The sequence below is a fragment of the Penicillium concentricum genome (genome assembly GCF_028827145.1).
Source record: "Penicillium concentricum strain IBT 3081 chromosome Unknown utg000006l_segment0_segment0, whole genome shotgun sequence".
Lineage (NCBI taxonomy): Eukaryota > Fungi > Ascomycota > Eurotiomycetes > Eurotiales > Aspergillaceae > Penicillium > Penicillium concentricum.
Genome location: NW_026622759.1, coordinates 2,037,820 through 2,064,285, shown reverse-complemented (window position 1 = coordinate 2,064,285; position 26,466 = coordinate 2,037,820). Strand labels below are relative to the sequence as shown.

Genomic DNA, 26,466 nt, shown 5'->3' with positions numbered 1-26,466 from the left:
GGGGGAAAGTAACTATCAGTCGTGTGTTGAAAAAGTAATCTTTCGACGATGGATCATAGAGTACTGAAGGCACGTGATCGTCGAGTACGGGCCCGGAGGCTCAGTGATGATTATATAAGCAAGCACCAAGGTTTCCAAGGTTCCGAGGTCCATAGTTCCCCGGAATCTGGTCATCTTTATCTTAACATCGATGTTTAGGTGCAAGGTCATCTAATGAATTGACATGGATTCTCGAGACCTATACCCCAAGAATAATTGACTTGGTACACAGGATCTCGATCTTAACTCTAGATTCCCATGCAATGCTCAACGCAGTCGAGCGCGTGCCAAGCTAAATATATATTCTCAGATATTGGATTGATTTAGACGTCTCGCTCAGGTTCCGCAGAAAATCAACATTTCAATCTAGATTCTGTTGCAGGATTTTCTTGTTTATTGTATGGGCACGGCAAATCTCCGAGTCTCAAGCCAATTGTGACGAAGTTCTGGATGGTTGTTGCTCATATGGTCCGAGAAACGCGCAATTGCGGCAGTGATGTCGTGATTCACGGATGGCTCCACCCACATGGCTTAAACTGCCCGACATACTCAGGCACGCCATTATACCTATTAGAAACAGTGTACAGTTTTTGATAGAATAGAGTATCGAGAGCAGTGCGTGTTAAGTGGCCGACTCGAAACACCTAATTTGTCAATCAGGACGCTCACTGATACTTGACGTTTGACTTGCACGCTTGTCAAAACCAAATATTCTATATTACCACAGAGACAGCTCCCATGGAGCTTAGCTTGAATTTTATATCCCCACTTTGTCCATAGAACCTTCCCTGCTAGGATACGTGGGCCGCAGTTTCAACTATTACTGTGCATTTATCCACCTGAGCCGTGCCGTCAATAAATCGCTAGGTCTTATAAAACTCTGCCTCTTCCTGTTTTTTCTTTTATCTATATCCTGTTGAGACCCAAAGACCCAGCAAAATAGACAGAATGGACCTGCGAAAAGAAGTTGAAGCAGCGGTATCGCCTGCGATCTCATCAACCACCTCATCAGAACGGGATGAGAACTATGAGTTTTACAAACAACACCGAGGTCTCGAATACACAGCAGAGGAAGCCAAAAGGGTTCTGCGCAAGATTGATATACGCCTCATTCCATTGTTGTTCTTGATCTACATGTTACAGGTGAGGATATCGCATGTCTCGCTCGTTGCAATTCAAGTACTAATCCCATGCAGTACCTAGATAAGAACAGCATCAACTTTGCGTCTGTCTACGGCTTAAAGGAAGGAACACACTTGAAGGGACAACAATATTCATGGCTCAGTACGTTTTTGATTCCGAGGACTTCTACTCCAAGTCACTAATTAGATCAGGTTCCATTTTCTACTTCGGATACCTCATTGCCCAATGGCCTGCGGGGTTAGCATTGCAAAAGCTGCCCGCCGGCAAGTTCCTTGCCATCACCACATTAAGTAAGGAATCCCATATAAGAACCAGGAATGTTTATCCACTGCTAGAACTATGCTAATAAAAACAGTATGGGGTGGCTTGCTCATGACAACACCTGCGTGTTACAACTTTGCTGGAATTGCAATCAACCGCTTCCTCCTAGGAATGGTCGAAGCAGTTGTAACTCCTGGATTTGTTCTAATGACCGGAATGTGGTACACATCTGAAGAACAACCCCTGCGACTTGAGGCATGGTACTGCACCAATGGTATTGCGACGATGTTCGGAGGGTGAGTGAAGAGCACGATTATACTGGAAATGACAATGGGAAACTAATCAAATATAGTCTTATTGGCTATGCGGTCGGACATATTACAACTGGACTTCCACGATGGATGTACGTCTTCCTCATTTTTGGAGCCTTCTCCGTCGCAGTAGGAGCTATTGCCCTTGTCTTTCTCCCCGATCTTCCTTCAACCGCCAAATTTCTCAGCGAGCGCGAGCGTGCCATTGCTGTTGAGCGTGTTACCATCAACCGCCAAGGTGTCAAAAGTAGTCAATTCAAATGGTATCAGGTCCGACAAGCAGCCGAAGATCCGAAGACCTGGCTTTTGTTCGTGATGGCAATTGGCGCACAAGTCCCGAACTCGGCATTAACTAGTGTATGCCTTCCTAGATCGCGAGTCGGATGTAAGCAAAACTAATAACTAGAACAGTTTACTTCCATCATCGTTGGCACTTTCGGATTCGATACGCTTGGGACTCAATATCTGCAAATCCCCGGCGGTGCTGTTCAGTTCATCACTCTCCTTCTCGGGGGCTATATTGCAACCAAGTTCGATGGCAAATTCCATTCACGATTTGCATGCATGATCTTTGCTTGCACGGTCTGTATCATTGGATCGGGTCTTCTCGTCGGACTATCGGACACCAACAAATGGGGCCGCCTTGTTGCGCTTTGGTTATGTTATTTCCAAGGCTTGGGATTCAGCATGAGTTTGACAATCGTCAGCTCCAACATTGCTGGATACACTAAGAAGCAAGTCACCGGTGCTCTATTGTTCACTGGATACTGCGTGGGAAATATCATTGGACCTCAGACTTTCAAGTCCAGCGAGGCCCCTGGCTACCACAGTGCTTACATTGCGTATGTTGCCGCTTGCGCTTGAGGACAATGTTCAATTCACTGATGTTTTCTACAGGATGCTCGCTGGCTATACAGTAAAGCTGGTTTCTATTGTCGCCTTGTATATTTATATGTACCTTGAGAACAAGCGCCGGGACCGCGAAGCAATCGATGGCCAAGACGTTGAGGCAGAAGGTATTGAAAATGGCATGCTGGTGAGTTTTGAGTTCCATGAAGCCTTACGATAAGCTAACTCATATCTTCCAAGGACAAAACGGAGATCGATAACAAAGGGTTTAGGTACGTCTTGTAAACATAATATATTTATGTTACTATGATTTCGCTTCAGAGACCTTTATTGCTCCCTTTAAAACATGCCAGAAAAGCTAGAAGTAATAATAACATGAGGAATGAAGTAAAGCAAATTGAAATGTAAAGTGAATGTCATTTGAAATGACCCGATATCTCATTGCAAGTCAAGTAAAAGAAAGCCCAATCAGGATTTAAATCAGAATAAAACCTTGAATTTGCAGAGGAGGATGTGATAACCAAATGAAGCTTAGGCCAATGGAACGTGAGATAAATCAAGCCAACCACTCTGCCGAACATAATTCCAACTTCCACCCCGTAGGTTCTCAATCTTCCTCCAGACTTTCTTAACAATGTTTCTCCACTTGTCTCTCTTCCTCCGAATCAGTAGCTGGGAAACGTCGGCATGCTTGTAAGAGGTTTCGGGGTCAGAGGTTGTGAAGCTGCTGAGTGGACTAACTCTGTTTGTGCTTAACTGCGTCATAGACGAGTTACTCCCTTTTCGAGCGGGAATTGTGTCAGTCCTCGACGCGTCGACCCTCAAGGCCCGAATACTAGTTGTTCTTCTCGGCTTTCCAGGAGAGCGGAAGAAACTCTCTGAGTTGTCAGTTTTCACGAAAACGTTCACCAAGCTGTGACTTGAGGATGTTTGAGAAAAAGCGTAGTCCCCTTCCTCCTCAATCGGTGGGAGGGAAGGCTCAAACATAGAGATTTGTCGGCAAAGAAATATGCTCGTGGCATTATTACCTTCATGCTCAGCAATAGCTTGGGCAATGGCTCGAGTGATAGGGTGGGTATTGGGTTCAGGTACGGAGTTAAGGGCACCAAACGCATCTTCCACATCCTCGGCCCAGTTCAATGAGGATGGTTTCAGCAGATCGGCCAGACTCTCGGCCTATATTGCGAGATTCTGGATTAGCATTCATCACACAACGTCAGTAGTATCACAAGAGCCAGAGAACCTACATCCATGATTGAAGTCATTGTTGCTGCGATGAATAAGTAGAAAGAGGTAGCGTGAGAGAGTTTCGAAGGGGAGATCTCTGATAAAAAGAAGAAACGGTATTGATAGGGATGATTGGCTGATGGGGAAGTGATTCGGTGGTTGGTGGTGATGATGGGTGATAAAATAATGGAGAGAAGACGTGTAGATATGATGTTCTTGAACATCGAATAGGTAAGGCGTTGGTCATTTCGAGAGTCCAGGAATCAGTAAGTAAACAAGGAAACTATTTGCTAGGTTTCTGCGTTTTCTCCTAGCTTTATAACACTAAAAAAGGAAGGAACAAACAAGCGTTAACATAATTTATTGAAGACGAAAAGCAGCCAGCGTACGGAACTCTTCTTGATATAGGTTAGTATTAAAAGAGTGCTATAGTACATATTGCCAACCTGGGGATCAACTTAAAACGACAATCATGGATGTGGCCAGTGTTGAATGTTATCAGCTTTCGAAGCACGGCTAGTGGCTAAAGGTCTAGAAATCAGACCATTACCATCGACTCCATGATGACTTTGGCCTTCACCTTCACAGTGAACGTGGAACAAACCCCCGTTTCTATTCTAGTATTCACTCACCCTGGGATGGCAGCTTCACATTATTGTATATAATGGTTATAAATGGACCCTTTGATCCTAGGCTTTTATTCCGCTTTATTCATTCCAGACTCTCCAATTTATCAAAGGGTCTTTCATATGCAATGAGGTTGAAACAGAGCCATTAGCCCAGCTCTTTCCTACATGTATTCTACGAGCATAGATTTTCCAAATATTTGTTCCCATGAGGCTTCCTATACGCAAACATACATCTATCAACATAGGGTAGCAACCGAATGATATAATTTAGATGAATGTTTGTTAGGAGGCAAGTGCGTGATCGAGATCCTTCCTGTTTGGGATTGTTTACTGTCATATAAAAGCATCCTCAGCAATTGTCTCTGTTTCTTCCTTCATACTACTAACACATCACCATTTCACCAAGAATCTATTATCTTCATCTACAATTTTTTCATCAAGTCATCTGTCATACTTCGAGTAATCTATCCTTTCTTCGAGTAATTCATTATCTCGTCGAGCCATCCATCATTCGTTCAAGTCATAAAGTCATCTAAGCCTAATGGGCCAGTCTACAATGGTATTTTGACCCGAGTTTAGTTAATCTACTGTCTGAAGTGATCGGATACTAACAACGGATACACTATATAGGGCGATCCGAAGGCTAAAGCCCTTTGCGCAAAATCCACCGTCCCTATCACAGCTACCAAGATGGTATTTATCCTCACTTCTACCTCATTTATCTATTAGATACTAACGATAGTATACTATTTAGGACGTTAAATATTCTCATCTCCTTGTCCGCGATCATTTTGACTGGTGCGAAGACGTCGAGAACCACATCGCTGCGAAGACTAAATCCCATGCCGTCCCTATCACAGCTACTAAACCGGTATTTACTCCACCGCCATCTCGCCTATATATTTAATACCTTAGATACTAACAGTTGATACAATACATAGGACGAGAGATATCAGCACCTTCTTGTTCGAAAGCAGTTCGATTGGTGGGAGGACGTTGAAAACGACATCGCGATGACGAGTAAAGCCCTCGCTATTGCTACTATCACCAAACTGGTACTTGTTTAACCCCGCTTCTACCTCGTATTCCTTCAGACCTTAGATACTGACGGTAGTTACACTATATAGGATGAGAAGTATAAGCGCCTTCTTGTTCCCGAGCGCTTTGATTGGGGGGAAGACGTTGAGAATGACATTGCTATGAAAGACAAAGCTCTGGCCATGGACAAAGAAATTTTCAACATGAGCAATGGAAATCCCGCTACAAACGGCCTATTCACAGCCGAAAACTTGGTATTTATCCCCCACTGCCGGCTTCCTACCTCTTTGAGAACTGAAAGCCTGACTATGATTACACCCTACAGGATGACGACGAGGCATTCCACTCAACCGGTGGCTTCAAGGCTCCCCTCGGTACGAACACAAACATATTCAACAATGAACTCCTTCCTACACTCAAGGGCACTACCACAGCAGTCATATTGGTAATTATTCCCACTACTAGCTCCCCTACATGTTCGAGACCTCGGAGACTGACTATGACTTAACTACATAGGATAATGTACGAACTCACCTGTTCTCCTGTAAGAAATCTGATTCAAGCGATGTTAAGGCTACCCTCTCTATTGGTTATCGGCCCCAGAGAAATAACATTACTCAGTCCTCCCATGAGGCTGTCGACTCCCCACACCCAATCAGCTTGCCACAATCGCTCGAGCTCCCATGTTCCACCGACCTCTCCAATATCATTACTCATCCATGCTCCTTCGCTGCTCCAGGGCCGATGATCACACTACCCGATTTGGTTAAAATTCCACCTATCAATAAGTACACACAGCCCGTCGACCTATGTCATGGACTCGAGCTCCCAGACTTCAACGAGTGCTCCAAAAGAACTAGTCGTTCATGCCCAGTTTCTGCTCTGCCGCCGACCATAGTCCCAGAGTTGGTCGAGATCCCACCTCTCACAAACTGCATACAGCCCGTCGACCGAATCAGTGGCTCGAGCTCCCATCTGCCATCGAGTCCCCCATGGCCTTTGGTGTTCCGGCCTCAGTTCCCACTGCAGAGTTGACTGAAATCCCACCCGTCAACAACTACACATTCACCGTTGACCCATGCCAGGGGCTGGAGCTTCCAGTTTCCACCGAGATTGAGCAGCCACCGCAAATCACACAGTCAGCTGAGCAGTTAGAGCCATTCGGTCTTGGAGTGTGCGCTAACGAGTACGAATACCGCTCAATCGTTGGGGATGGAGATAAAACCATCCACCACTGGAATTGGTTTGGTCAGCCTGTGTACTCACCAACAGCAACCCCGCCGGCAGTTTCAGTTGCCTTCATATACAGGCCAAGCCTAAGATACCACCGGGAAGTGACGAGCTTCGTGTGAGCTCCATTCTGAACCGCGCAATTCATTGCATCGATCCCGTAATTTTGAGAGTGGACAGGGGAAATGAAGCAGTTCTGCAAATGCACGGGTTTGCAATGATCCAAGCATGCGATGGAATTACGTACAATCATTATTCCCCCCATGGAAGCTGGACCTAGGATGATATATCCGAGCGGAAAATGACTGTTCCTGATATTGGTGTCCCACTGGCATCACCAATCTTTGCAGTTGGTAATGGAATTACTGAAAACGAACAATTCATCACACGAGGGCAGTGGATCGAATGGCGAGATCAGTTATTTTCAGTCGCCCAGAAGCCTGTTTGTGCTCCACGGAAACTGAGCTGGAAGATGACTCCTTCCAGGTTCAAGATCGGTAACTTTCCCAATTGGGATCATTCAAACTTTGACGAAGAAGACCTTTGCCTACACTACTCGCCACCAACCCTCTTGTTTCCCATTCGACATCGTAGGGATGAGCTTCATGCGGGCCTGGCACATGGTAAAAGCTATTTTCAACCCACATGGCTTTATATCGGGGGTTATTTCATCGCTGTCAATCTAAGACAGTTTTTCAGTTGGATTTGTATTCAAATACGTCAATATGGCATTGGTGGCAGTTGGAATCAAGGTTATTTTGCTTTCAGGACGCTCTCACTCTCAATTGAAAAAATAAAAATAAAAGGAATTTGTTGTTCACGTTCAATGTTTGCTTCTCTTGTAGGTTTGCTAGATCTTTCGTGCTCGAACAGACATGCGGGATACAATATGCTACATAGAATATGCGCATAGCATTAGGCCCGTGCTTTTATATCCGCACCAAATATGTCAAAGGTGTGAGCACAGATCTATTCGAAGGACGATCAGATAGACTCTTGAGGGAAACGACTGTATGATACACTGGTCGAGCATCGTTTGTATGCCAATACCAGGGTAGTCCCTGATCAGCCAATCTACCTCTGACATAATTTCAGCCTTGTTCTAACTGGTTCAGCCCACCCTGAGAAAAGCAACAATGCTGCTGTAGCCGTCCCTAGGCTCGGGCACTGCACAAACTCCCACTGGGCAGAAATATAGATAAGTGCACTGTCGGCTGTACCCTCCCTGATTTAATCTAACCCACAGCCAGTGCCAACTGTGATCGTAACGGCTCTTATGAAGTCTCATTTCCATCGGTATGAACTGACCGTATTCTCGCTATAGCTCATGAATCATCATATCAACTAAGTAATGAGATCCTAGCCGAGCGTAGGCACTTTCCCCAAAGGACCATTGGATTATCATATACAAGCGTACGGAACAAAGCCAGAAAATAAATGAATATCCGAATGTAGCATCATCCTGAAGTGCCCAAAATATCACTTTCAGGTGACAAATTCCGAAAACAACGCCTAGCATTTACCCACCAGAGACACACTGATGTATTTGATATAAAGTCAAAAGGACTTTTTTATTGCCGAACAGTGAAAGAAGCTCTGGTCCAAGCCGCTAGGGTTTTATAATTTTAAGGGAAAAATAGGAGGTGTAAAGGCGATTTGATGATCATTAGCCAGCTACTCGGATGACATGGACACGATCTTGCACCTGCGCAGCGACAAATTCCATCGTAGTTGCAGGGAGGAGCCAACTCGCTTCTGAGTGTCGGCAATCAGTTGATCTTGGGCCTCCTTAACACCGCCTCCTTAACACCGGGTTTGCGCTCGTCCCCCATCGTAGTGAAATTAGGACTTGGTCTGCTGCAGACTAGTTTTGTGCAGACCATCGACTTCTGTTAGTGATAGGTGGCTAACACTAATGTAATATATAAAGCCGGCTTCCTTGGTTTTAGGATGTCTCTAAACGAAATAGGATATCAATTGAATCCGGCACTTTGATAAATCCCAATGGGCTGGATATTCTTCCTGTAGCACCATATAAGAGAATGTGATATAGTGAAATATCCACCAAGAGGAAGAATGTATATAACTTTGTAAAAAAAAACAAAAGATATGGAGAAAGATAGAGAGCCGGGTGGCAGGGGGGAAAGACCTAGCTGCGTTATGTAGTAGGTCCTGACCCCACGGGTGCCTTAGGCCGCTACTAAGGATTAACTATCCACACATCTGACAATCCTTTCTAATCTCGTGGACAGTACAGTCAATTCATCTTGAGCCTCATTCCTATTTTCTCCTCACTCTGGTTTCCAGTGAAATCCATACTTAAGCTTCACGTGTGACCATGGTCCCATCACCCTAGGCCAGATGCAGTTCGAAAACCCAGTTTGGAAAAAGGCCAAAGTTCCGCCAGGACCTCATTATCGGATTTATATGACGATTCATGGGCTATAGTGACGATACAGGTTGTACATGCCAAGGGAGATGGCGCCTCGTCACAAGATCCATTACTATCGCGGAGATCTAACCCTCGCTTACATGTATGGATCATTATTGCTCGGAGTTCACATTCTGGTGAGACCATACCCAGATCAGATTCACTGTACTCTAGCTTTTGTCTCCGTGTCAAAAACAAAGATAAAAGCATTGACGGTTAATCTTCTACGTTTGCTTCTCCCCGCAGGTTTTGGATGTTGCTTGCGCTTGAAAAAGTATAGTATATAGGAACCACCGATGTGGTAAATTAGGCCCATCGTTTTATCTCCAGATCACCCTTTAAGTCTAGGATAGCAAGTATATACATGTGATGTAATGAAGAAACTGGTATTCACTCGTCTCGGGACCACCACCTTTTGAAGGCGCTAAAATTCAGCATACATCTTACAATTTGAAACGGATAGAACGTAGAGTTTTTGGTTACGTTCAAAGACATCCTATTCTCATATAGACAAAGCGTCTCGTATCTGATGCCACACGGACGTAAATGCGGAGTATAGCACATTGGTGTGTGCCTTTCTTAAAGAAAGACTCTCGACCAGGTTGTAGGTTTATCGAAGACGACAACAGTTCAGGTACGGGGTGGTTCGTCGGCTACAGCCAGTGGGTGGTCACGACGCGGCAGAGGTTGGAACCGATGTGACCAGTTTCATCGGGTGGGCTCAACTCACAAAAACGTAGAATCATGCCATAGAAGAAGAAATGGTGTGTATTCTTAGGTGGTCGGTTGATAATAACAACTCTCTAAGGGTAATCGAGTATAGATTTTACAACAGACTAGATTGAGGATGCAGCAATCTTACAACGACGTTGGGGATAAATCTGCTTTGCTAATCAATCCAGCAGAGAGGATTGTGTGAAATAATACTTAGTGGCCCCAGGCATCTATAGCGATTAGGACCTACTTAAGGCAGCTATGTCTCTGCCCCTCTCTCTTTCTCGCTCTCTTTCTGTCTCCCTATCCGTTCTTTCCTTCATCATATATTTATTATATCACATTCTCATATGTAATTATATAGCTGGCAGACTGAGCATGCTATGATATATTGATTCACACGCTTTGAGACTTTGATAGTTCTCTCCTGTCTCTTTGAGTACCCGGAACCAACAGTCCTGTCAGCGATAATTCTCCCATATGTGGTCGAGAGCTTTGAGACTATGGCAATGGGTGAAATTGCAACCTCTTGCTCAGCGCGTAGCTCCACGAAAACGTGGTGAACAACGACTTTCCAATATGGCGAATTACCGTTCCGTATGTTGGGGTACCACTAGCACTACCAGGTTTGACAATTGGCAATGGGATAATGCAAAACGGACCTTTTTGTCTCTATGTAAGTGGATGGAGAGGCAAGTTGAACTGGTTTCTGCCGCCTAGTACCCTGTTGCTCTCCCCCAAAACCGACAGAGAACTCATCCTCTCACAAGTGGAAGATCGACCCGCCCATCATCAAGAAGTGCACTGCCAATTGGGGCCTGTCTACAAAGTGAACTAGCCTCTCTGATCTTGATGCTTGCAACCTCTTGCTCCTGGGATCCATCGATAGGCGTTGAATTTTTCCGGAAGAGTCAACTTTCGCTTGGGTCTCTGCTCTCTGGCATATATAATTATCGTGGTGGATGCCATTTGACTATATATCTACTTGCATGAGTTGGAACTCTATTATCTTCTGCGGATAACGGATGATAGTGAGGGTATCCTGCAGATGAACGAGCCTGTGAGTTTTATCATCAAGAAGGCAACCAAGTCTATAAAATCATGGACCTGACGGAGCCTACTTAGTTTGTCGCCCGGGCCAACTAGTATGATTGATGCTCAATCATTGCTGTCTTATTGAGCCCTTGAAGCAAATTGATGTACCACACTCAGTCAAGGTACTCGACTCGATCATTATTTCGCATCTCGAACTCTTAGCAACCTAGCCGACCTGTCATGCCCACTTAATATTACACAACCAGCCAATGTACCAAGCGCTCAACCATGCAAATTAAATCAACTTAGAAGGAATTCTCGATCTCCGATAACCATTTTGGCCTTTGGGCTCAGTTGGAATCTAACATCCTATCGAGTCTTGAGAGGCAGTTAGCCTGTCACATTTTCTTGGTGTGATCTCATGAGAATTATCGCCGAAAAGGCTTTTTGAACGTGCTATGCTATGTACAGTCACGAATTCGATACTTGAAATGTTAGAGGATAGAGGCCAACAACAGACGCCTGGTTCCAGCGAGGTGATGCCTGACCCTAGCGCACAGACGCCTAGCTCCAGTGGCTAGACACATCAGCTTTACAGCAAACTGGCCATGTTATTGAAAACTTCAACCATCACAAACATAGCGTCAGGGTGTCAGCTTGTTTCGAGCATTGCCTCAACACAGCTCTTGGTCACAATTCTATTCATTATGCACCCACCTCAGTCCTCCTTACCTCCATCATCATGGGCTATGTCATACTGAAAGGCTCCCACAATGGTACGACCAGGCCTTCGAGATATGAGAGACCTCCGCCAGATGGCGACTTGAACCAATATATCTTCCCACCCAACAACGACCCTGACCTCCGTTTAGTTTCGCAGCAGTCTATCGACAACTTCCGAACCAACAGGCCTGAACTCATGGAAAGAGCTTTGGTTACTTCTGCTAACATCGTTCGAAACGTTTGCTTCACGTACATATATTGATCCCACAACAAGTGACTGCTCAATCCCATAAAGTTGTCGTTACCTTCGATCAATTTCCATATCCCAAGATATCAAATGGTTTCTCTAGCCAAGGTTTGCGATGTACCTCCTCTTAACATTCCTTCCAATGATGATGTAAACTTACATGAATCTTCTCCAACCCAGGCTGTGTCCTCTAGGAGCTACTTTGGCGATGTGAATTCAATTGGGTAGAAGATGTTGAGGATGTGGCTACCAGTTGCGACCACAATCATATAGAAGACTCGTAGAAGACTCACAAGACCCGAGTGAGACCTTTCCCATCATACTATAGCATTTCTATCAAAAGCAGGTGTTTTCGTATACACAATTTGGAAACGGTGGCGTATGATTGAAGTCCGCGTTGATTCTGCTACATTGCATCGGACATGCATTGGTGAATAAAATCTACAGTACTTCAGCGTTTTGAACTAGCAGTTTTGTATACTTATGCCCACACTAAAAGAGCTCTCATTTTGTAATCGATTTTCCGATTGAATTGACGGTAGTCAACACCCTGGGTTAATGAAAATTGACAGTGCCGAAGGCAAGAAGCCCCCAGAATTGTCATACACATTCGCTCGAATCACGCGAAATCTTTTCAAATAGAACATAAGCAGATATGTAATGGTCATTTGTAACTAGGAGGGTCTAAGTCCGGAGTCTACGTACGTAATTTGAAGGGAGAATGAACTAGCCGACATTAGGCCTCTTGACACTTGGCTCGAGTCTATCATCTTTCACACACACTTTTGATTAACAAGAACATAACGAGAAGTTACATATAGGTTTCACACAAAAATTAACACTCTTCCAAAGCAACTCCTCACCCCCTGTTCTGGGAGAGTTGACTCTCGCTGGCTACAATTTGGAGGGCCAGAAGCCTCGAATAATACCGACAGAGAGCCAGATTACCCCCCATAAACCAGAATCCAGGATGGCCGCTGTTCCTCCACATAGTTTTTATCTCTCCTTCCTCATCAAGACCCCAGACATCCTTGACCTGGTCGGCAACTGCATCGCCAAAAATATCACGAGTTTGCGTCCGCATATCCTTATATCCTGTTGCAAACACAATTTCATCGGCAGGAAGTTCTGTTCCATCTTGCAGGCGAACACCATGGGGCAACACCTCCTCTATCTCCTGCCCCTGCTTCACCTTAATCTTGCCGTCAATAATGAGCTGGGATGCTCCAGTATTCACGTAAAACCCTCCGCCAGTTTTGAAATACTTGAAGACCATCCCCGCATTGTTCGGACCCGGGTCGAGGGAGAAACCAGCCTGTTTCAATCCGTCTAACAGCACTCGATCATGTTCATTCTGGCGTCTGGCAACATCTTTGTGGAGCTCTTGGAAAACAGGTGTAGGTGTTGACCAGAGAAGCAGATCTGCATCATCAACCGGTGGGCCATTCTCTTCGTACAGTCCGGCCAAGGCGACATCTGTGATTGCCTCCGGAGAGACAACAACAGTGGATGAGCGTTGGAGCATAGTAACTTGGTATCCATTCTCATAGAAGTCCTGGGCGATATCATGACCGGAACTGCATGAACCAACAACCACGGCAGTCTTGCCATTGCCGACAGGGGTGGCTCCTTTGAATTCAGACGAATGACAGATTCGGTCTCCCTTGAAAGAAGAGAGACCCTTCAGATCCCATGGGGAATTCATCTTACCCGAATGTCCTGTGGCTTGAACCAGATGACGAGGATGTAACAGACGATCCTCCTCACTGCCATCGTCTCGTGTCCGCCTGACCTTGACAGACCACGAGCGACTGGTTTCATTCCACGTGGTTTCTTTGATCTGGGTTTTACACCAGAAATTCAATTCGAGTAAGCTTGCATAGGACTCAAAGAAATCACCGAGTTTATCCTTCGGCGTGAACTTGGGCCAGTTTGGAGGGAAGTTGATGTAGGGCAAGTGGTTGTACCACACTGGATCGTGGAGAACGAGGTGACGATATCTCGATCGCCAATTATCTCCAAGTCGATTCTCCGCATCGATCAACAGTGCATCAATTCCCATCATCTTCAGCCGTGCCGCGAGACCGAGCCCAGCTTGGCCAGCACCTAAAGGATGAGTTAGCGGGTAAAAATAGATAACACGGGCCATTAATTTCACTTACCGACTATGACGACGGCGGGTTCAGCCTCTTCGAATTCGGACTCAATCTTCCGGCGCTCCGACCAGTTCTGACGGGGGCCGGTGCTCCCATGTTTCACACCCTTGGGTCGACGATCATAGATCATCTCTTCGAAGCCATTCACGTTTCGCAGGCTGGTGTAGAGACTGAAAGCCTTCCACTCCCCATTTTCATGAGCGAGCCGCAAAACACCTCGGCCTGTACCGACCGAAGTGTTAATCAAAATGAAGGCTTCGATCCCAGGTACTTGTCCATGGGCGTCAAGGTGCGTCTTGCGAGGGGATCTAAGGGCAGAAGACACATCCAGATGAATATCGTGCAATTGGCATCGACCATTGACATCCGTATGGGCCTCGAGAAACTGCCTTATCTTTTCGCGACCTTGCAAGGTGTGGAAGTCCCAGGAGAGGGCTAAGTGGTCGCGCCAGAAACCCTCCCCGGTGAAAAGCGTTGATAGATCGGAGTGATTGCCGTTCGATAATATTGTGTTAAAGGAATTCACCCATATGGACGCCTCAGCGGTGGTGTCATAATGTACCATCTTCAATGCTGATGAAATAGGTGCCATGGTAGTATTATTGTCGGGAGACATGATAGGCTGTGAAGTCATTTGAATGTCTTTGTGGGTTGTAGTGCTGTAGTCTTGGTATGTATTCTTGATAGATAATATCTCTAGGGAAGAGGAGAACTAAGGAATATATATATTTACAGCCTCTATACTACTCAAGGACGAACAGTGGACCCGTCGGGTAGGAAATGTAAGCGTATCTGGTGGCAAACCAATTGCAATTAACTAGTGACATGCCAAATTATTCAGCTTGACGAACCATGGAAGCCATAACTAGTGACATGGTCTCCATAGTGTGATGAAATGCCAGTGATAGAACCAATGAAAAGTCATAACTAGTGACATACCGATTATTGAGATTCTCTGAGGATCCAGCCCTGGGGCTATTACTGATGCTTGGTCACCCGAAGATTTCTCCAAGGCTCATCTACATAACTACATATAACTATTGGCTCCTTTTGCTTCTTTCTAGATGTAGATAGTTTGTATTCGCACGCTTCTCTATAAGTTCAACTTCCTCGCAGTCAAAGAGATCTCGGGAATGCGCGGAGCTAGGGAAGCCTACATGGGAAATTAAAATAAATATCAGAAAGTCAAAAGGATCTCAAGTATGATCTATTATCTGTTCTCTTCGCTAAAATGGTTTCTGTGGCCTGTACGAGGGTTTTTAGGGACTATCACGACAACCAGTATTTTAGCTGGCAAAACCCCGTATAGCTGGGCCTAGATCTAATGCTTTCTGTATTTCTATATTTTAGAGCTAAGTATTCTTATTCTTTAATAAACTATAGCACTAATTAAGATAATAAATATCTATAAAACCGGATAGATAAGGAAATATCCAAGAAGACTCCTCAAAAGACTTCTCAAAAGACTACTAGAAAGTCAAGGTAGAATTTTGCATTTGTCAAATTCTGCAATAAGAACGCCTGTGTCTAGGATTACTACTACGGGTATAATGAAATACGTATGCTTTCGTTAATATAATAATAGTGAGAGAAAGGTGAGAGGAAAGTGAAAGATAGAAAAGGCCAAATATAGCACCGAATAGGCAGGACCTAAGGTTCATGGTTCTGCAATATAAATTTAGATTTCCTAATTTCGGATCGGAGCCTTTCCTTTAATCATCTTGAACCTTCCGTCTTCCGGTTCAATTATCCTTCCTGATTTAGCCCCTATTATGCCAGCTCTGCGCCAACTTCTTCATCACTCTAGATTCATTTATCTTCAAATGTTGAAATTTTCGCAATGTCGTCTTCGTCAGTTGCACCTACATCTTCCTTCTCACAAGTGAGCGCCCATTCCACTTGAGGCTACCACTAGATCAGTGTACTCTGGCGTGAGTATTGGAATCCATAAAATCTCAGCAGGCTGTTCCACCTTAAGTGGCTTTGTGCAACTCCAATTCGAAGACCAAAAGCATTGGAATACATGCTCTTGCCTGCTTTCACTGCGTCTACCCGCCCAAAATGTATCAGCGAGATCGCTATGTTCGGAGTCCCGATGCTGAAAGGGGTGAGTGGCTCCATTTCATGTACAGAACTTAAGCTCACATTGTCATTATAGCACTTGAGAGATGGGAGAGACACCCCCTGACAATGAACGACAATGCTTTGTTTCTTGATGTCGCCAAACGCATTCTCCGAATCGACCACCCAGCCGCCCCCCAAGATCTAAGGGCCACGATCGAGTCACTGAACCAGTCAATTAGAGGTGTGAAAGATGCTTCTTTCTATACCTCAAAGGCCGAGATTGACAAGGGAGATAATGGATGGCTACCAGATTCTGACAGGTATTCGTATCAGGCTACACTGGAGTGTATTCGAAATTTAGAAAAGGAAGGGGACGCATATGCGAAAATGCTCCACAATGGATCACACTACCTCGGACATGTCGTTGCCGGAAGTGGCATGAATCGCACCCGACTCGATGGAGATAAGCGTCGAGTGTCCGTTGACTGGGCTCTGATTCAAAAGTCGAGCAATAGAATCCACCGGCAAATGCATGAAGATCACGTCTCTGGCAACAATGTAAGTCGGATGTTATCTGTGCCCTTTCTCAGGCTAATTCAGGAGTTTTTGGGGGTTCCAATACAGCAACCAACCGACAAACCCTCGATATTATACTAGTTCGATTGCGAATGTTCTCGATGAGTTACAACTTTACAAGTCCGGGCGATCTAGTGGTATGACAGCTTCTGTCTACCACGGCTTAAAAGCAAGGAAGGACCAGGATACCATGTCGTTATCACATGGGTTTATAAGTCGGCAACTCCTGAGACTTCCTTTCCATTCGCAGGACACGGAGACTCTGGTGCTTGGATAACAAGAATAGACGGCAAAGTTTTCGGTATATTGACCGGAGGTGACGAGCGGCAGGGCACAACCTACTTCTCCCGGATAAATGATGTCTTTGAAGATATCAAAGATATTACCGGCGCAGTTGAAGTCAGAGTCGCTCCAGTACCTGTTTTGTGGTTTTTGTTTTGTCTGTTTTGAAGGGATGGGGGTGTATTTACAGTACTACCAACATACCGCTATTTGTATGGTGTACTCCATAGGACCATTCCAATTATCTACATTAACACATTGCCAGTAGAAAGCATAGAGCTATACAATAAAGTGTAGGTAGTAAAAACTAGATACCTGTGGTGACGGTTGTGGGTCAGAAGTAGCTATTTGTCCAATAGGGGGCAAAATTGAATTGATATCCACAGATAATGCTACACAACCACATACCAGTGCCACCTTGTTAGAACAATCTGTATGTCATTCGAAGACTCTGATTGGTCGAAATTTAGAACGAGAATAATGTATCTTTATTGTCCACGGGTGTGAATAAGGCTGAACGGCACCTTGGAATGTCAATTTGACCTCAGCTTGTCTATTTGTCAACCACGGATTGCGTCCAGATTGCAACTCTTCAATTGGATACTTAGGCCCCCATTGGTCTTACTAATTTGATAAAGTTAAGAGAAATCTGTGGAAAGTCTGGAGCCTCGGAACCTTACATCGGAACCTTACATGACATGGGGCTTTGTTAGAGCGTTGCCAGTATGTCACTGCTTGGTGATAATTGGTCGAGAGTAGGAAAGTGTCACTCCTCTGGTTTGATTGGCTACCGAAATATAGTTCCTGAATTAACTACTGACGCTTAATTTGGCCCTTGGGTAAGAACTATATATATTGTAGTCAACTCCGATTGATCGGGGCTTTCCCACAAACAACTTGTTGTGCATTTAATACTTCTTCAATATTTTTATCGAGAACAAAACCTGTACAGAGAGATGACCCCACCATTTCCTCAGGCAGTTCTGCCCGCTACAGAGCCGCAATATCATAACACAACATTAGAAAACCCGCCACCGATTCCTCCAATTCAGGATGTCGAAAAGCAAGGTCCAGAAGCGGACACGGCCAAAGAATCAGCCTTCAAAGGTCTCGGCTGGTTAGATCGTTTTCTGGCCGTATGGATCTTCCTTGCCATGGCTATCGGAATCATCCTGGGAAATTTTGTCGAGAATACGGGTCCTGCCCTGCAAAAGGGGAAATTCGTTGGAGTGTCTATTCCAATCGGTATGTGCACATGAAAACCCGACTAAAGTAGGCGTCGGCTAACCATTTCAAGCGATCGGTCTCTTGGTCATGATGTATCCTATTCTTTGCAAAGTGCGGTACGAATCTTTACACCATGTCTTCCGAGAGCGTAAGGTCTGGACTCAGATTGCGTTCAGCATCTTCGTCAATTGGATTGTTGCTCCTTTCTTGATGGTAAGAATTATCTGACTCTCGTTATAATGATGCATGCTAACATCCTATCTTCCAGCTGGCACTAGCATGGGCTTTCCTGCCGGACGAGCCAGAACTTCGGGAGGGCTTGATTCTCGTCGGATTAGCCAGATGTATCGCTATGGTAGGCTACCCTTCTTTCTATATTTTACTCGAGTCATACTAACATATTTCTGCAAATAGGTTCTCATCTGGACCGGTCTCGCTGGCGGCGACGGCGAATATTGCGCCATTCTTGTTGCAGTCAATTCACTGCTGCAGATGGTGCTTTTCGCTCCCATGGCCATTTTCTTCATTCAAGTCATCAGCCACTCGGATAGCGAAGTTACATTATCGTATTCTACCGCCGCCCAAAGTGTGGCAGTCTTCCTCGGTATCCCCTTGGGTGCCGCAATCATCACCCGGATCGCCCTCCGAAAGATCGCTAGTCCACTTTGGTACGACCAGGTTTTCCTGAAGTGGGCTGGTCCATTCTCACTTATTGGGCTTCTCTTCACGATCCTCGTGTTATTCGCATCTCAGGGCCATCAGGTGGTTCACCAAATTGTATCGGTGGTTCGAGTCGCCGCTCCGCTCCTCGTTTATTTTATCGTCGTCTTCTTTATCACTCTTCTTGTTACTTACAAGCTCGGGTTTGGTTATAAGTTGGCTGCTACCCAAAGCTTCACCGCAGCCAGCAACAATTTCGAGCTTGCCATTGCTGTGGCTGTCGCAACGTTTGGTGCGGACAGCAATCAGGCACTTGCATCCACTGTCGGGCCGTTGATTGAGGTTCCGGTACTGCTTGGTCTTGTCTATGTTGTCAAAATTATTGCCAAGCGGGCTGGCTGGAAGGATTGAAGCGAAAGGCAATGGAAATATTTATTCATGTATTGCGAATTTTTACAAATTCGGAACTGCGAGGCTAAATTGAAGTGAAGGGGCCAATACGGAAGCATATGGACGCCTGGTTATTGGAAGATACTACACTTAATTATCAATGTCGTTCAATAATTCCCGACTTTATGTTAGACATATAGCGTTCCCGGTGTATGGGTTGATCAGAATATTCGATTCCGCACTACTATTATTTCGGATTTGAAAACATAAGCAGCATTGATAATCTGACGTGAAAGGGCCACGTAGTAATTCAAATCCACAAGACGAATATGGACTGTAAAAGCCCCAAGGTGACGTCTATCACTTGTCCAGTACGTCGAAAATCGACATGTTCTTCACCATGCAATTCGATTCCGAAGCGCATCCAAGGTCAGATCGCACATCACGAGAGTCTGGATAATTTCGTATACTTGCGACCATTTTCGCTGCGTCTTCACACGATGTATATTGTCCTTTATCCTGAACGCGATCTAACTGCTGTGGTTCGGAGACACTTTCAGTTGTGGCAGATTCTTGCTCTTCGCTGGATTCCTGAACATTTGAAGTATCCGTATGCATTATCATGTCTCCCTTTTGTGGAGATCTAGTCCCAACAGGCTTAACCTCAGGCGGTGGATCTTTGATGTCTGGAGGAGGTGGAGCTGCCGGCGAAGATTTGTAATCTGGAAGAGCCTCACTTGGTATCGCCCGCAAACGGGACGTTGCTGATATTTGGGAGACCACTGGTGGATTCTGGGATAGAGGAGAGCTTGTTGACCTTCGTTGTGATTGCAAGTATTGTTCAATTTGGGGTTCTGTGACGCCATGGAGATTCAACAGGGACCGGAGTAGACCATTTTCCACTGCAACCTTTCTTCCTGCTTTTTGTACTTCTTGTGTGGCCTCTACTCCAAGCCTTTCAAATGATGACAATCGTTGCTCGAGGTGCTGAATGTACTCCTTGCGCCGCTGGCGCGAACGCCGCTGATTTTCGCGGATTCGAGCGGATGATGTCGTGGGACCATCATTCACACCTTCAGTTTTCTTTATCTTCATACTCGCTCTTAGAAATAAAAATGAAACCAAGTTGCGGGAGCATACGAGTGAATTCCTGTGGTCTGGAGATATGGTTCAGGTTAAGATTCAGTGGCGTCATTTCGTCATCTGGGTACTACCTCATCACCAAGCTTCTACTTAACCGTCCATCAATCAATAGCTATTATTATCGAATGTCAGGGACGTTTCTTAACTACTATTAGATACTAACAATACGTAAAAAAAAAAGTGCATTGTGTCTGGTTAGTAAAATGAACAGATACTTTACCCCAATTGGATTTGTATAATCACTACAAAAGTGCCCTGACAAACAATCTAAATAGGGAATAAATGAATAGTAAATTAATAACTCATTCTAGCTGAGGGAAATCAATGATGATCCTTTGGTGTTCACGGAGATATGAAAGTAGGACAAAAGGAAGCTGGTAGACATCAGAAATGAAAGATAAGTTGAGAACAACCGCATCTTTAAGAGTGTCAGATTTAATCGCCAAGAAGTGTCAAATATCATTGCTAAACGCAACCCGGTAGATAGGAGTCCAGCCCCCCAAAAAAGCAGAATGTAAGATCAGTCTAGTCTCACACAAAGGATACAATGACCGAAAATCAAAGTGAATCCAATGCAAAGTAAATCCGAAATAAACTTAAAGTCAAATCAAGCAATTCAAACCACAAAGAAACCAAGAGCAAAGCGCAGAAGATGTGATCAGGGAGAAAATAGACACGTGCCTACCTCAACTTGCGCTTCAATGATGTGAGCATAGATCCAAGTCCCCGTCGAGCCTTTGCAAGTGCTCGCCTCACCCCCCTAGGACGAAAGACTGGAGTGGGGAAAGAGAAATATTCCTCAGGTGGTGCGGAGATAACACAGGTTGTGATCTTGCGAGGTGGCTTCTTTGCCTGATTGATGGTCTCTGGCTGTGGTGACTCGGGGGTGATCTCTGGCAAAATTGATTCGCATTGACTCAATGGCGAAGGTTTCCGCTCCCAAGTCATCCTCCGCGGATGTAGACCTTCTCCAGAGTCATCGCAGGCTTCATACCGAGCCTCTGACCACTGGGACACCGATCGAATGGCACTAGACTCCACGAAACCATTTCCAATGGCCACATCTGAGGCGTCGTAGGTCCGCACATTGCCGAAGTCTGTGGTTGTTTCTTCACTCGTATCCTTGGGATCTTCCAACCATCTTCCATGTGGCGAGTAGAACTTGAAAGCGCGTCCGGTTGAGGCACGGACAAGCTCCGACCCCCGGAGGTCGAACAAGCTATCGTCAGTGTCATCGAGAAGTACGAGAACCGGGTCTATGTACTGGGCTGCTCGGCTCAGAAGTAGTTGGATTCTCAAGCTAGCACCTCCCTGAGGACTCTTGGGGTTTGCCAAGATGATGGCAAGCGAGTCAGATGGGGAAGTGGCACAGTGGGTGTAAACTCGTACCCCCAGCCAGTTAAAGTGATGAATCTCCTCGTCGACTTCGACCCACGCTTGGCGATCAGAAAAGATGATATCCACATCTTGCTGTGCAACCGAATATGTCTCGGATTCCGCATTGGGGGTTAAATGCTCACGGCGAAACTCGTCCTTGGGGAGAGCCACCTCATAACTCGAAGCTGTACTGTTGGACTCATCGGAGTCGGTCTGGAGTTCGTCAAAGCTTGAGGTTGCATCCGTAGATCCATCAGCACAGCCCCACAGCTCATCCCAGATCTCTTCATTGATGGTTGAAACGGATGACTTGAATCGGGGAGCAGGCACATAGTTGCGAGTTGGGAAGGGTTCATTGTACCACTTGGCCTTAGGCAAGGAGCAATCAAGAGGCTTTGGTGCAGCGGCCATTGGCAGATTGCCATTAGCTCTAGCCTCTTCCTCTGCGTCTTCGGCCCAATTAAAATTGCACCGGCGAAGTAGCTCGTCAAAGGGAGCGGTCTGGGTTGAAGAACATTCATGTAAGTTTCTATCACGCTTAGACAAAGTGCTTAGAGGCATATAGCAAACCTTAGATGGAGAAGTCATTTTGATGCTATTCTCGTGATATCTGATAGATTCTTTTGCAAATCTCGGGATCGATGGTATGCTATAGCAATTGATAGATGTTTATGTGAAGCAAATGTTAGAAGGTAGACAAGCTTGTATCTAGCAAGAGGTGATAGGTTACCGTGATGTTCGTGTTGTGCTGAATATAGAAGGAACGCGCTTCCTTGCTCTTGCTCTTGCTCTTTCTGTCTGAATAAAAAGATCGCAAAACAGTTCGAAGGAAAGTGCGAACCAGTGTTTGCTATACACTGCTAGATGGGACTCCTCAAAGCTATTTAATAGATTCATCGGGGGCAGTGACTAGCTTTTAGAACTATTAATCGATGTCCTCCGAGGAAATATAGACAATGGCATTCATCTGATCTTTGTAAGGTACAACGAGTCTTGCGTTGGTTATTACACTAGTGCACTTAGCCCTTTGTCAAGTTGAAGATGACCACCCCAGTTAGGGCTTCAAAGAGAAACAATTTCTTTGAGCAATGTCAATGAGACAAGAGGGTTTGTCTCTCAGTTTGGTCATCCCAAGGTATATACAAAGAATATAACATAAATTCAGAGACAAACTCCATTATTTGCATTGCCTCCGAATAATCATGCCAACTCAGCGAAGCTGTGCTGATGAGGTCTGCAAATTGTAAGGATCAGGTATCTTTTGTACGGCAACCTCATACAAAAGGTACATAAACAGTATAAGCATAATATTGATTTTTCTCAAATTTTAAACTAGCTAAAGGAAAACATGAAGAGCCATACAATGCAAGTCTTGTTGAGCCGATGTGCTACGAAACCTCGTTATGAATATAATATATCGTGTGCATACGTCGAGACATTCTCTTCCTTCCAGTGTGCTTGATATCTATCATTTTTACTGAAGTTGATAGTAAGTACTCCGTAATTGAGTTTCATTTACGTTATGTATTTTCCTAAGGATTTAAGGGTTAAGAACCGAGATTATGACTCCGTTGTGCTCTTGTGTGCATAGTGTCCTATACGAGATAACAATAGTAGATAAGATGCAACAACCTAAAGCTCCGGCTAATATTCCTATATAGGGTCTGAATAACCTACTTGGTACATAATAATGGCTGATTAACTTTCTGCACGGCGAGTAAAATTTCCCTTGTGGTCGTAGCCCCAATTCGAGATAAGGAACCGGCCTTCTTGCCGCGTTGTATGTGATTACATAACACGATATGACGCCAGAGTCCCCCGCACAGCTCGTGATTATTCTATTTATTTTGGCTTCTGCACTTTGTTCTCCTTGAAATTCCGATCCATGACCTATTTGCGAGCTTCCATCAGATCAATTGGACACTTTCGACAACTCTTACACCCCTTTACACCCTCACCCCTCTCCGCAAACCCCCACCCCTTCCCTCTCACGGCCTACCAAACTTCTCTCCGACGCACCATGGCTTCCGCAATGGCAAAGCGCCTCGAAGGCAAGACTATCATCGTTACCGGTGCCTCATCTGGCATTGGAAAGAGCACTGCCAAGGAGTTCGCCCGCACGTCGCCCAAGAACCTGAAGTTGATTATCACCGCGCGCCGTATCGATACATTGAAGGAGGTCGCAGCGGAGATCAAGCAGGAGGTTGGCGATGGTGTTCAGGTTCTTCCTGTCAAGCTGGATGTCAGCAACCCAGAGGAAATCAACAACTTTGTTTCCTCCCTGCCAGAGGAGTTCAGGGATATTGACGTCCTTGTCAACAATGCGTGAGTCATCGACATCAAGCCAAACTAATCGATATGCACGATCGATACTGACATCTACTATGCAGTGGTTTGGTCAAGGGTGTTGCACAGGCACCTGAGATCGCTGCCGAGGATATCAAGGTCATGTTTGACACCAACGTCACCGGTCTCATTAACATGACTCAGGCCATCCTGCCCATCTTCAAGAAGCGCTCTGACGGTGGCCGTGGTGATATTATTAACATTGGCAGCATCGCTGGTCGCGAGCCTTACTCGGGCGGTAGCATTTACTGCGCCACCAAGGCTGCTGTCCGCTCCTTCACTGATGCGATGAGAAAGGAGCTCATCGCCACGAGAATTCGTGTTATTGAAATCGATCCTGGTCAAGTTGAGACGGTATGGTTATCGCATACATTTATAGTCGTGATTTGATGCTAATACCCAGGATTAGGAGTTCTCTGTTGTGCGATTCAACGGAGACAAGTCCAAGGCTGATGCTGTCTACAAGTAAGTCATCCCAAATAACCGAAATAAGGAGCATAACTAACCACTTGCAGGGGCGTCGAGCCATTGACTGGTGACGACATCGCTGAGATTGTTGTCTTTTCCGCTGGTCGTCGTGAGAATGTTGTGATCGCCGATACCCTGGTCTTCCCCAACCACCAAGTAAGTTTATTTTGCGGTTGTATCTTCCTGTGAACAGGTACTGACTATTTTACAGGCTGCGGCTGGTATCTTGCACCGCAAGTCATAACTTATACGCCACGAATCAGAATGAAGATTTAGATGTTTATAGCGCTCGGTGTACATGTTCCGAGGTCGCACGTCGTGCGGCATAGATACGAAGTACATATTCGATCGCGAACAATATAGATTCAGATTAGGTCGAGAAGTCTAAAGTAACGAAAATTTATCACGCTTCGTATATTGCATAGTATACATGAGAGAGTACATGTTTTTCAATGAGGCAGAGCGACTTTAACCGAGCCATGATCATTCACATCCAACCTCATTTCAAAAAATGTCCAGATGATCAGAGAGCGGCAAGAGCCAAGGCAGCTGCAACACCACCGGCAGCCCAGCGCGCGTTTCCAGTAATCATGGGCATAGCAGCGTTGCCAGACTCAGTCTGGCTGGTGGCAGCAGCACTGCTGCTATCCGAGGACTCGCCAGTGCTAGTACCACCAGTAGTCGAAGCGGAGGTGGTCAAAGTGCCACCGGTAGTCGAGGCAGCGGTAGAAGCCGAGACGGAGGCACCAGTAGTGGCGGCAGCCTTTTCCGTTCCAGTTCCGGTGATCGTAACAGGCAACAAAGCGCCGCCACCGGGGATTTCGCTGAGGGCGACGGTGGTGGTGATGGAGGTGGTTAGGCCCTCCTCGTCGAGGCTTGCGGCGCAGGTCACGCTTACGGAATCATACTTGCAGCTCTCAACGACGGTCCTGTTTAGGGAAATGATCAGCTACGACTTGTGGGGTAGAAGTGGATTCTTTGTAGGGCTGGATATACTCACATACGTTCCCCACTGTATCCCAGACTGAAAGTTGAAGAGCCTTGGGCGATGGTGATGCCAGAAGGGGGAGGCCGCATTCGGTGGAGTCAGAGCCAGCAGCACAGTTGATGAGATATTTGGTCATGGAGCCGGTCTGGGATAATATTAGTTGGGTTTTTATGGTAAATTAATAGAATGGTTGTGCTTACAGTGCCAATGACCTTGCCCTCAAGCGGTTGCTGATCGAAGCCAAGTAGGAAAAGAGAGACTGTCTCGGCAGCGATGGCGGCAGTGGCACCGGCCAAAAGGAAAGATTGGATACGCATGTTGTATGTAGTTAACGAATGTGGGTGTATGTAGTCAAACGAGCGACAGGAATGGAAACTGTGAAAAGATGACAAGAGGAAAAGATAGAGCGGACAGCGCCTTCATATAAGAACCTTGGAAGTGATTTCAGGGTCTTTGCATGTTTAGGTTCCAAGCCCAGTCTAAGCCATTTGGGATAATGCATGAATCGCGTCGAAGCGGAGGTTTTCTATTGGCTCTTCCTTTGTATTTTAAAGGACTAAGAGATGGGCTCTAGCCTGTTTAGGTGCTAGCGTAGTCTAGTTTCTTGAAAGTTATACCACTATACCCAATCGGGTCACTTGAACCCCTTAGCGATTTGCAAAAATAGCTCTATTGCCCCCTAAAAAGTCGGATATATCAAACTCCGGATTTCAACCAAACTTGAATCGCAACATAAGATTTTTTTGTGGGGATCTGGATCTTGTGGTTTTAGCCAGATTTGCCAGATATTTGCCAGTTACTATGTACATGGTCTCTTTTCCTGCGTAAAAACATGCTGTGTGAATATATTCAAAGATGCTGAAATATCCTAACCCAAGATGTGCCCAAGTGAGTAATAGGTACGGAGTACGA

General features: G+C 45.5%; 11 protein-coding genes across 11 annotated transcripts; 6 read left to right on the top strand and 5 right to left on the bottom strand.

Annotated features, from left to right (window-relative positions):
- Nucleotides 1-987: 987 nt before the first annotated feature.
- Nucleotides 988-2,888, top strand: N7517_010980 (putative MFS transporter; the record flags this gene model as incomplete). Its single annotated transcript, XM_056728703.1, has 8 exons — nt 988-1,182; nt 1,236-1,323; nt 1,374-1,472; nt 1,538-1,739; nt 1,796-2,111; nt 2,166-2,596; nt 2,652-2,790; nt 2,844-2,888. The coding sequence occupies 8 exons, from the start codon at nt 988-990 to the stop codon at nt 2,886-2,888; spliced, it is 1,515 nt and encodes a 504-aa protein (XP_056574518.1).
- A 246-nt stretch (nt 2,889-3,134) lies between these two features.
- Nucleotides 3,135-3,856, bottom strand: N7517_010979 (uncharacterized protein; the record flags this gene model as incomplete). Its single annotated transcript, XM_056728702.1, has 2 exons — nt 3,135-3,779; nt 3,851-3,856. The coding sequence occupies 2 exons, from the start codon at nt 3,854-3,856 to the stop codon at nt 3,135-3,137; spliced, it is 651 nt and encodes a 216-aa protein (XP_056574517.1).
- Nucleotides 3,857-5,000: 1,144 nt separating this feature from the next.
- On the top strand, nt 5,001-6,849 carry N7517_010978 (Major facilitator superfamily domain general substrate transporter; the record flags this gene model as incomplete). The annotated part of the gene is made up of 8 exons (XM_056728701.1): nt 5,001-5,018; nt 5,090-5,152; nt 5,214-5,330; nt 5,401-5,514; nt 5,587-5,751; nt 5,823-5,942; nt 6,014-6,339; nt 6,396-6,849. The coding sequence occupies 8 exons, from the start codon at nt 5,001-5,003 to the stop codon at nt 6,847-6,849; spliced, it is 1,377 nt and encodes a 458-aa protein (XP_056574516.1).
- A 179-nt stretch (nt 6,850-7,028) lies between these two features.
- Nucleotides 7,029-7,524, top strand: N7517_010977 (uncharacterized protein; the record flags this gene model as incomplete). The annotated part of the gene is made up of 2 exons (XM_056728700.1): nt 7,029-7,389; nt 7,427-7,524. The coding sequence occupies 2 exons, from the start codon at nt 7,029-7,031 to the stop codon at nt 7,522-7,524; spliced, it is 459 nt and encodes a 152-aa protein (XP_056574515.1).
- Nucleotides 7,525-12,736: 5,212 nt separating this feature from the next.
- On the bottom strand, nt 12,737-14,649 carry N7517_010976 (uncharacterized protein; the record flags this gene model as incomplete). Its single annotated transcript, XM_056728699.1, has 2 exons — nt 12,737-13,983; nt 14,040-14,649. 2 exons carry the CDS (start codon nt 14,647-14,649, stop codon nt 12,737-12,739), a joined length of 1,857 nt encoding a protein of 618 aa, XP_056574514.1.
- A 1,445-nt stretch (nt 14,650-16,094) lies between these two features.
- On the top strand, nt 16,095-17,123 carry N7517_010975 (uncharacterized protein; the record flags this gene model as incomplete). Its single annotated transcript, XM_056728698.1, has 3 exons — nt 16,095-16,140; nt 16,192-16,655; nt 16,809-17,123. The coding sequence occupies 3 exons, from the start codon at nt 16,095-16,097 to the stop codon at nt 17,121-17,123; spliced, it is 825 nt and encodes a 274-aa protein (XP_056574513.1).
- A 788-nt stretch (nt 17,124-17,911) lies between these two features.
- N7517_010974 (arsenic resistance protein) lies at nt 17,912-19,253 on the top strand (the record flags this gene model as incomplete). Its single annotated transcript, XM_056728697.1, has 4 exons — nt 17,912-18,200; nt 18,253-18,395; nt 18,451-18,537; nt 18,597-19,253. The coding sequence occupies 4 exons, from the start codon at nt 17,912-17,914 to the stop codon at nt 19,251-19,253; spliced, it is 1,176 nt and encodes a 391-aa protein (XP_056574512.1).
- A 339-nt stretch (nt 19,254-19,592) lies between these two features.
- N7517_010973 (bZIP transcription factor) lies at nt 19,593-20,327 on the bottom strand (the record flags this gene model as incomplete). Its single annotated transcript, XM_056728696.1, has 1 exon — nt 19,593-20,327. The coding sequence occupies one exon, from the start codon at nt 20,325-20,327 to the stop codon at nt 19,593-19,595; it is 735 nt and encodes a 244-aa protein (XP_056574511.1).
- A 729-nt stretch (nt 20,328-21,056) lies between these two features.
- Nucleotides 21,057-22,340, bottom strand: N7517_010972 (uncharacterized protein; the record flags this gene model as incomplete). The annotated part of the gene is made up of 1 exon (XM_056728695.1): nt 21,057-22,340. One exon carries the CDS (start codon nt 22,338-22,340, stop codon nt 21,057-21,059), a length of 1,284 nt encoding a protein of 427 aa, XP_056574510.1.
- A 1,297-nt stretch (nt 22,341-23,637) lies between these two features.
- On the top strand, nt 23,638-24,810 carry N7517_010971 (SDR family oxidoreductase; the record flags this gene model as incomplete). Its single annotated transcript, XM_056728694.1, has 5 exons — nt 23,638-24,077; nt 24,143-24,452; nt 24,508-24,563; nt 24,614-24,722; nt 24,778-24,810. The coding sequence occupies 5 exons, from the start codon at nt 23,638-23,640 to the stop codon at nt 24,808-24,810; spliced, it is 948 nt and encodes a 315-aa protein (XP_056574509.1).
- A 279-nt stretch (nt 24,811-25,089) lies between these two features.
- Nucleotides 25,090-25,871, bottom strand: N7517_010970 (uncharacterized protein; the record flags this gene model as incomplete). The annotated part of the gene is made up of 3 exons (XM_056728693.1): nt 25,090-25,515; nt 25,571-25,699; nt 25,755-25,871. 3 exons carry the CDS (start codon nt 25,869-25,871, stop codon nt 25,090-25,092), a joined length of 672 nt encoding a protein of 223 aa, XP_056574508.1.
- Nucleotides 25,872-26,466: the final 595 nt, after the last annotated feature.